Raw genomic sequence first — 9,854 nt, 5'->3', positions numbered from 1 at the left:
AGTTTGAAAGTTGTGGGGCCGAAGCAGGCAGGGCAGGAGCTGGGTATGGACCATCTTCCCTCCACTCAGTGGGAGTCTGAGCAAATCCCCCCTTGCAGCTCTCCAGAACAGCCAGCTGTAGCGAGGGGTAAATCCGTTCTTAGCTTTGTAAAGCTCCTGAAGTACTTTTCAGCCAGTGATCTCATTACGCTGGAAGATATCCAGGGACTGTTACGGGAACTTTCATCAATGTTATTACAGTCTTGTTCTGGAACACCTTACGGTTTTGCTCTGCAGTGGGCGCGTATGTACCTGCGAGTGTGTTCACTGATGCACTGTCCTTTCGGGACTCGTTTTCAGGTGTGCGAAGATTTCTGGTGCTCAGCTGAATTTGCCAGATCCTGTGCTCTCTGAACATAATGCAAGGAGAAATGACATCTCCCCTGGGTCCCTGTATCTCTCTCCTCACATTAGGTAGGCAGCCAAGTGAGCAATTCGCTTCCTGTTTTCAATTTCAGACGCATTAGAAAAGTAGTTTTGGCCCCGGCGGTGCGGCTCTGGAATGGAGCCAGGGAGCCTCAGCTAGCCGCTGGAAAGCAGCGGCTCTGCCCTCCGAGGGTGAGCAACCCCCTGGTAGAACGGGCCACCTTGGGGGCCTCTTGGGCTGGTGCTATTCCTCTTCTGAGGAAAAGCGAGTGTGATTGTGCCCCCCCCCCCCCCCGCTGTAAAGGATTAGCCCCCAGGAGAGTTGCCTCCAAACTGGAGCTGTGAAACGAAGCTACTGAGTATAGTTGAGAGGAAAATCACACAAGTCAGGTAGGAACGGGAACTGTGACCCTCCCTGTTTGTCACCCTTCCACTGGCACCAACACAGCGGCAGGTACACCCGGTGGGGTAAGGACCGGCCGCCTGAGTCCTCCAAATAGGGTATTTGCTCTTTTATGAAACTTTGGCAGTAACACCTCTTCCTTCCCCGTTCAGCAATGAACATACTTAACTGGAAAGCCAAGGCAAAGTAGGCTGGCTGTGATCTACAGCCGAAGGAAAATTAACCTGCTCTTTAAATGTGCCTTATTTAAGTTTTTGGGGACAAAAGCTGTAATGCTGTGTCTGTAGAGAACTCAGCAGCTTAAGCTGCTCCATTCTAAATTCTTATTTGTGTATTTAACAGTTTTTGTGCTAGTAGTGACAATCCACTGGCTGGGATTCAAAAGGTAAGCTCGATAAATTGAATATTACAGCCACTACTCTAAGAGCTGTTTGCTTTATTCCATTTGGGACCAAGCTCAAACGTGTCTGCGCGTTAGCTGTCAACTTGCTCTCCTGCACCTTGAATTAGAAAGGGCTGCCTTCATGCTCTGCCCGAGGAGCTGCAGAAAGTCTTGATGGGGCAATTTATGGTGTTACCAGCTCTGGTTGCTGAAACTCAGTGCCCCGTGGCTGCGTCAGAGCCGGGGTGTGGGCAGCCGAGGGCTCGCGGTCAGAAGCATCAACAGCAGGGGCAGGGCGAAGCGCAGGCGCTGCTAACTTGTGCTTCTGCCCCATTTTTTTCGACTGCTTTAATCAGAACGTACTTAATTATATTAAGATAGCTCTGCACATTACCTCACATCTGATATGGAGGTGGCCAAATCAATTTCTATTTGCTTTCACTCTGCGTTTCACACTCTATTGCTCATCCGCACTGGCAAGGTGGTTTCCAGAACCAAACAGACAGGAAAGCATGATGCTTTCTGGTATGCTGAAACTGTAGTAAAATAACATTACCTAACTTGGACAGCGAGAACAGAAAAAGGAACACAGATGCAGAGCATCCCAGAATTTGGTACATTTTTAAAAGAAATACCCAAAATAAATAGCTGGCACCATTAAGAAACGTGTAATATTTCTCCTGCAGCTATTTGGTGAAAATATCTTCCTTACCCAAAGCCCATAAATGGCACTCAGGAGTGGCACCTGCTCAGCATGCCTCGATTATAACTTCATTGAATGACTTACTTTGTGCAAAAATTTTTCTGTCTTGGCAAGACCACACTCATGACGAGGCCTGAAGTGCAGTCACTAACAACAGGGTTCAGTTTTTGTTTCTCCTGCCGTTCGGTCTCGGTACCACTGACATAAGCAGCTTTGTTGAGTGCACCAGACAGACACTATTGCTCTGGCCTGTCAGAGTCCTCTCTTCTACCTTGGTTATACAACATGTAAGCATTCTCGGGTTAAAGTAAATTTTAAAGCTTTATTGGTCTAAATAAAAAGTACAAAACATTTTTACAATAGAACCTGGTTATTTTGCTGTGATTTAGCAAAACCAAGGGAACGTGCTCTTTGCCTGCAGAATTCAGGACCCGGAGGGCTGCTGACCTCGCACGCCAGGCGCCCACCTCCCAGGCTGCAGGCCTCAGCCCAGCCAAACACTAACTTGCTGCGGGGGCTGCCGTCTTCTGGCACAGCCGGGCCAGCAGCCCAGCCATTTGGAGAAGGGAGTTCACTCCTTCTGCTATCTTCATGTGAGTGTACCCGATTTCCTGGTGATAAAGACACTGTAAAATCTCTGTTTTCTCTCCAGTCTATAGTATGACTAATGACTAAATAGAACATATCCCTTACTGCTAAGGGATCAAGTTCAGGGTCACTTGAACTTAAGAGAAGTGTATCTTCTCATGTAGACCAACTAGAATGCTTTTTTTCTTCTTTTTTTTTTAAATCAAAGCCTGTATTTCCCCACTTCCTTTGTGTAAGGAGCAAGGTGCAAATATTTGAGGACAGGTTTCAAATTCGAAGAGTTGATTCCATTACACATCAACTGGATGTTAATGTAATTTAATATTTTATTATCTAATGGTCTAGAATCAAGTTTGCGCTTGTAGAAACTTCTCAAGGACTTATTCGAGACTTTGATGTAAATAATAAATTCAGCCAGCATTACATTTGTTATTAATTCTAATTGATCACTGAAATGACTTATGGCACTTCTATGGGTGGTTAGACTTTAAACGTCAAGTGACCATTTTTACTGACAAACTGATGACGCAGAGTGGGAGAGACAGCAGTAGGTTAAGAAATCCTTTTTTCACCCTAATGTATAGCAAATCTCAAAGAGAAAACCCAGAGGCTGCCCCTGTATTAGGCATCATATCCTCTTCTTAAAAGGCCCAAAAGACCCCACCAGGAGCTAGATTAGTACTAACCTTGATAAATTCCAGTTTCAGATATTCTGGCATTTGAAAGGTTTTACACACACGGAAGATGTTGCCAATCACATCTTCTGGGGAGTACCCAAGTCGCCACAGGTGGGCAAGAATCTGCAGGCAAGAATAAGCCCTCATTTATCTGCAAAACTTACCAGGTGAGTCAAGTATATTCACTTTTGGAACAGCCGTATATAACTACTGGAACTGCACGTACTACTTATCAAGTTATTTAACCTCAATTGTTTAGCAAGTAATTTCAATACAGCTTGTTTTTTTGCTTGTCTGCTTATTCATCTGAACAGACCCCTGCATAAAAAGGATTTAATTCATCAACTCATCTGCATGGTATTGCCTTTATCTCATAAAACAACATACAGTGTGAATTCTACAAAAAAACCAAGAATTCTGTAGATAAAAAGGGTCTGTCTACACAGACACAATACATGAAAACCAACCTTGTATGCTTCATCAATATTTGCATTTATGCAGTGTTGTATCATTTCTTTCACAAGCAGAGGATGAGGCTCGTCACATACCTATTTTAAAGAGAAATATAACACTTCAAAATATTAGAAGACTCCACATTAAATCCCTGGTATTTTCACCAAACTTCTCTACAGCTGAAGCACTGAATCAGAGACATTCTACAATGCAGATTAAATTTTAAGTAACAAGACTTTTCAGCTATGCTGCCATGGCAGACTCCATAGCACAAAATGAAAATGCGCAAGTAATAGACTCAGAAGTTCTCACTGTGAGATTTCCCAGCAGTTCTGTGATTCGTGTGCTCTGAGAGAGCTGGAAAGCCACAAAGTCTGAGACGTGCCATTAGGGACTGCTAGCGCACTGTCCCTTTTCAAAATGCACATACACTTTTTTACAGTCTAATGCTGTAACTGCTACGTACATAGTGCTGTCAGCAAACTGGCAAAGCACTTCCCTAGGCTTATGTAGTGATGGAAGTTCTCACACAGCTGTAGTGCTAAACTTTGAGCATCACTGTGTTACACTATTACTAACCTTAAAGACATTTTCACTGTTTATAAAGCCAAATCCAGAATATGTGGACTGCAAGTTGTTTAATGCCTGTGAAAGAAAAAATAAGAGCTCCATTTGTTTTCTGAAGTGTTCTACTTCTCACTCCCCTCCTCAGGATGAAACACTTTTCAGAAAACGATGCCAACCAAGCAACAGAGTAAGCTAAAAATGCATGCAGCCTTTTCCTCCCACAAATTCAGTATCCAGTTCCCACCAATTCACTTTTAAGGATCAGATCCACATTAAAACCTCACAAAAAGCAAAGTTTAGTTACTTTTGTGCCACAGGTAACATCCCCTTTGCTTTACCTCTCCAAAGATAAATCCTCAAGAGCCACAATTCAAAAACTCGCTTTAAACAGAAGCCCAGAAGCCTTTGTTTCATCGCCTTTCTTCTTTTACCTGTCTCATGTCTCCTTGGGATGTGAAGATAATAGCTTCTAGTCCGTCATCTGTATACGGTACATCCTCTTTCTCAACAATTTGCAGTAGCCTTGCAAGGATCTGTGAATCTGTCAGCTTGGTGTAACGCAGCACTGCGCACCGGGATTGAATAGGTTCTGTGGACAGAGATGCATAATTAGAATTTCCATCTTTTCTCAAAAAAATATCATTTGTTTTCATCTTGGAAGATGATATCTCAGCTTCTAACTCTTCCTCTCTTAAAGAAAAAGAACATGTTGGCTCCAGAGCAAATATACCATCTCCTTAAGTATATACAATTGTTAACAGTCCTGCACTTGAGCCCAAATGTGCTACTTCAGTTTTCCCAGATATGTGCAAAGATATATGAAGCTCAGCTTCTTCTGTTCTCCTGCTTTTCTGAATGTATATGTTCATCATTGCTAAACAAGAAAAGTCTAAATGTCTACAATGTGTTGGCCTGTAGGCAAAGTTTTACATTTCAGAAAGCAGGACAACAAAAGGGGTTCAATACCCATTAAACAATCCATCAAACATCTTAAACTGTAGCACAGCTGGATGGAGATTAAGCCCAAAGTATGAGACATCAGCTTCTGCAGTCATGCACAGCACTATCCATCAAGAACAGCTATTCAGAGGGTTCACTGGCTGCACAAATACACACTTTTATTAGCTCGATGTACAGGTGGTTTGATTTTTCAGAAATACCATGGCTACCTGCAACAAGCAGGTCCAAGGAGTTAGCCAACAGTATGGAGAACATATGACAAAAACTCCCAGGGGCTAGCAGCACTTTACCTATGATTTTGTCAGAGGCATTGCATGCAAGTGCGAAGCGCGTTGTTTTGGAATAAATTTCCATTGTTCTTCTCAATGCTTGCTGTGCTCCGTCTGTCATGCTGGGGGAGAAAAGAGGACAGATTTTGCCTTTCACTGGCTTATAGATGCAGCCTAATTATTTTTATACAAGCCTCAGAGTTTGCTGATATTAATCAGTGCTTTGTAAATTACTTAATATTCTGGCTTGATAAACTAAACAGCTTTTTCTAGTCATGTGAACAAACCACCCTCCAATGTAAGTAGTCACCGAGACCTCCATAAAACTAACATGCAAAAATAAATCATTAATACTCTGAAGAGTACTGCTAAGAATACCGTTACTGACCTGCAGATGGAGGAGTGTCCCATTTTCATCTAGTGAAACTGTCTACATAAGCCAGACTCTTTTCCAAGGGAGAGCCAGTAAACTGGAAGCTGCTATTTCATATCCAGCTAAATCAGAAAGTGTTTCACCCCAATATTCAGTATCTCCTTTGAAGCAATGATCTCTGCTTGATATGAGTAATCTCATAAGATCACTGTTCAATGTATATTTTTTTCCCAATAAAATATTTTTGATAGCCTGATAGAAATATCTGAGACTGTCCAAGACATCAGCTCTGCAGACAGGATAGATGCAACCCATTTCACACAGTAGCTGAGGTTAAGAAAAAAAAAAACAACCTACCTGTCTGCTTCATCAAGGATGATTATTTTATGCCGACCTTTTGGAAGTGTGACCTTTTGCTGGGCAAACATTTTGATTTTGTTTCTCACAACATCAATGCCTCTGGAACAATAATTGAAGTGATTCATGATCAGCTGGGTGAAATTACATAATAGATTTTATTCAGCAGGCACAGTGGCTGAAGCCCTCCTGAGCTCCCTAATCTCCTGCTGTTTGCTCCTGCCCCTTCAGCTGTGCCAGTGTAACTGTTGTGAAACAATGTTGTAAGCCAGACTGCCTAACTGATTCAGCTTTAGACACTAATACTTCTCATTTTTGGAGGCTTTGAAAAAATAATTTATCAGTGTAATTTATGTGTGTTTGTATATATATATATATATATATATATGTATCAGTAACCTTACAGTACTGCCACAAAATTACTTATGTTTGGCAAAAGGTTGGGGTAATAAATAAACAAGGGCAGAAGTGTTTTATTCTGCTTCGCCAGTGCTTCACACAGCTACAGCCACAGACCCAGCTATAACTGCTTTAGTTTAGAAGACAGCAAGAAAAACAGCTGGACAGACTGCATCATATTAGCACAACACAGGTGCTTTCCTAGCACCCAACAAAGACTTACTTTTAAAAATAAAGGATTTTACTTTTTTGTTCTGTTTAGAAAATCAGTGTTGTGATTCTATAGCTCTTCTATAACTGGTGTTAACAAATGCAGGTAAAATGTATTGTACTCAAAAACAACCCTCCAAGAAATGTCCTCAGAATACTTCAGGACGGGACTGCTACAGAACTTGGGAAATACAATCAGCCCTTAGTGCCTGACCCTTGGAGTACAGTCAGTGTCCCCTACATACATAACACCCTTATCTTACATTTTAATCCCCAGTTACCCTGACAGTGCTTATTTCTATCACTTAACTTTTTCTCTTAAGCATTGAAGAGTTCCATTAAGAACAAGTTGTTCACTTTTCATTCTTAAGAGTATCTTCATGAGTGCAGGAAGCTTAACTCTTTCAAGTAAACTCAATAAAACATACCATTATAGATTCTGCACTCCATCTGTCTACATTTTTGTGTATGAAAGTGTTTATCAGGTTTATAAAAAAAATCAAATAATAATATCTATGTTGGTAGGCGGATACCAAAGATTGCCTTTTAGTTGGAAAAACTGCATTAAATGAAGTACTAGAGGCCTTACTGTAGCATTAAGCCTATCAAACTGGCATGAGTTGAACTAAAAATAAAAATGGATACTTGCTGCTTCATGAAAAGTTTGATAAGGTTTACTAATTCTCACCTGTCATTTGAGGCATTCAGCTCCAAAACAGCATCCTTTAATGCAGGACCAAGCAGAGCACGAGCCAAGCAGAGGATACTGGTGGTTTTACCTGTTCCTGGGGGACCCTAAAAATGCAAAATGCAACAATTGCTGGTAAATGTAATGTCATTTTCTAAGCTGTACTCTCTCCAGTGCTCCCCAGTCATAAAAACAGCTGCAGCAACAGAGGAACAGACAACATCAGGCTGGAGGTTGCCCGAGTTCAGGATCCTGCCTCCAACAGAGGAAACAGTGAAGGGAGAAGCACGAGACGTGCTTCAATGGGCACCTGAGGGCCAGGCAAGTTTTTAACATAAAACTGTTCATTATTTGTGTATTCTGCCAAGAACACTGCTCTATGACCATACAGTCAGCATCTATCTTACCAATACCTTCAGGCATGATGCAAATCTATACTGGGAGGCTGCTGTGGCTAGATTTCAGAAGCAAGGACCAACACTGTGAAATACCATATAACACATCAATACTTACAGCAATTATAATATTTGGTACATTCCCCTCTTTTGCAAAGACCTAAGAAAGAATAAAGATTTTAAAAATTATAAAACAAATTAGTGGGAGCAAATAGTTTCCAATTCTATTTTAATAATGAGAAACAGAGCTACAATTTCTCTTCTTCCCTCCTGTTTTAATTTTTTGAACCTTGCTACTTTCATGTTGCCTTTTTTTTTTTTTTAATTGAACCATTAGAATTCAGTCCCAAGAAAAATATGGAAATACCTAAAAGCCCTTAATCCCACAGGTCTTTAGTACTCTGCCTTTCCTTTGCATGTTACATGTTTGCCAGCATAAGCCTTCCGTTAATAAATACTGTATTCACAAACTAATTTGTCAATAAAAATATTTTTCTTCCAGAAAAAATATTTGTTTATTTCTGTTGTTACAGAAATTATATTTATTCATTGAAATCATATTATTATAACAGCTACAAATTTTCTAAGCTGTATCAAAACAGCGCCAATTTAAACAACATCCCAATTCAATAAGGCATTATTTCCTTAGAACACCACTTAAACATGTCCTAAAATCAGTAATTTCTTAAGCATATCAGAAAGGGCTTTTTCCAAGTATGGATATAAAAACCCAAGTGATTTTACTGGTCTGTCTTTAGATTTATGCAGAAATAGTTTTTGAGTTAACCCCTAAGAAAATGGACTGCTACATACCTCCAACCTGCTCACTGTATCTTCATTTCCAACTATTTCACATAGTTTAACAGGTCTGTATTTTTCCACCCTGTAAAAGTAAAATCCCCCACACTTCAGTGTATCTTATAAAACTTTAATAATGCTTTACACTGACAGAAAAGGAGGGTTACATTAAGACAGCATGGGACAAAGATGACTTGGTGTGTCTGGCGCAAATGCTGCAGGGTCCCCCCCATTGCTAAGCACAGCATTCCACAACACTAACTCCTGAACGACTGTTTTACTTCCATTAGCATGAAAAACAAAACAAAAAAAAAAAAGGAATAAAAGTGCTCATCTCGGACACGAGTGCGGTGCCTCAGGATGAGATGACAAGACCAAGGGGAGGTGCCGCCCCTTTCGCGCTCTCACGGTTAGCGCTTCGCAGGCCCCAGCCCCGCCTGGGCAGGCTGCCGGGTGCAGGCAGGACCCCCCCTCGCTCCCCAGCCAGACCCGGCTCCGGCGGGCACCAGGGGAAGAGCGGGAAGGGCCGGGGCCGGGGCCGGGGCCGAGGCCGGGGCCGAGGCCGAGGCCGGGGCCGGGGCCGGGGCCCCCTCAGCGGCGGCGCCGCGCGGACACAGGCCCGACCGCGCCGCCTTCCCGCCACGGGCGCCCCCCGCCCGCCCCATAGGCTGCGGCCCGCCAAGCCCCGCCCCCGCTGCGCTCTGCACCAATGGCCTCTCCGCCTTTCCTCCCGCTCCACCGCCCCTCGCAGCGCTCAATGGCCGCCCGCCCTGCCCTTCATTCCCTGCCCTTCCCGCCCGCGCGGGCCGCGCCGCGCCGCCGCTCACCAGGGCAGCTCGTAATGGCCGCTGCCGCCAGGAGCGGCCCCCGGGGGGGGATCGGTCGCCCCCCGCTTCTCGCCTGCTTGCCCGGCCTTCTTGTCCCCCGCAGCCTCCGCCTCCATCTCCATCCCGGCGGCTGGCCCGGCCCGGCCCGGCCCCTGCTCCCCCGCCGCCTCCGTGAGGGGAGGGCTGCGCTCCCGGGCCCGCCTCGCAGGGCGGGACGGCGGAGGCCGGGGGCGGGCAGCGTGAGGGCGCTGAGGGGAGAGGAGGGCCGGGCCGGGGCTTTGATGAGGGGCTGCTCGTAGCACGGCGGGGTGGGCTTGTGCTGGGCTGTGTTGGAGTGCGGGTGCTTATTCTGCCCTACTGACTGATAAAGTGTTAAGATCATTAATAAAAACAGTAGCGT

The 9,854-nt window shown here is 43.9% G+C and overlaps 1 protein-coding gene across 1 annotated transcript; it reads right to left on the bottom strand.

Annotated features, from left to right (window-relative positions):
- Window positions 1-2,195: 2,195 nt before the first annotated feature.
- On the bottom strand, window positions 2,196-9,663 carry RFC2 (replication factor C subunit 2). The gene is made up of 11 exons (XM_042791456.1): window positions 9,455-9,663; window positions 8,643-8,712; window positions 7,948-7,989; window positions 7,435-7,541; window positions 6,138-6,239; window positions 5,429-5,529; window positions 4,610-4,767; window positions 4,191-4,256; window positions 3,626-3,706; window positions 3,168-3,281; window positions 2,196-2,504 (listed from the first exon to the last, which is right to left on the bottom strand). Exons 1-11 carry the CDS (start codon window positions 9,574-9,576, stop codon window positions 2,394-2,396), a joined length of 1,074 nt encoding a protein of 357 aa, XP_042647390.1. The 5' UTR covers window positions 9,577-9,663; the 3' UTR covers window positions 2,196-2,393.
- Between the last annotated feature and the right edge of the window lie 191 nt (window positions 9,664-9,854).

Source organism: Tyto alba, unplaced genomic scaffold, assembly GCF_018691265.1.
Source record: "Tyto alba isolate M040663 unplaced genomic scaffold, T.alba_DEE_v4.0 Super-Scaffold_19, whole genome shotgun sequence".
NCBI classification, from domain to species: domain Eukaryota; kingdom Metazoa; phylum Chordata; class Aves; order Strigiformes; family Tytonidae; genus Tyto; species Tyto alba.
This window is presented reverse-complemented; position numbering and strand designations above follow the sequence as displayed.

What these genes read in the sequence shown, in the direction of transcription:
- RFC2 (XM_042791456.1), bottom strand. Translation starts at nt 9,576, where the DNA reads ATGGAGATGGAGGCGGAGGCTGCGGGGGACAAGAAGGCCGGGCAAGCA. An exon ending in ATACAGTGAGCAGGTTGGAG is followed by an intron (nt 7,990 to 8,642) that starts GTATGTAGCAGT and finishes ATTCTTTCTTAG; the next exon opens with GTCTTTGCAAAAGAGGGGAA. An exon ending in ATATTGATGAAGCATACAAG is followed by an intron (nt 3,282 to 3,625) that starts GTTGGTTTTCAT and finishes TCTTGCCTGCAG; the next exon opens with ATTCTTGCCCACCTGTGGCG.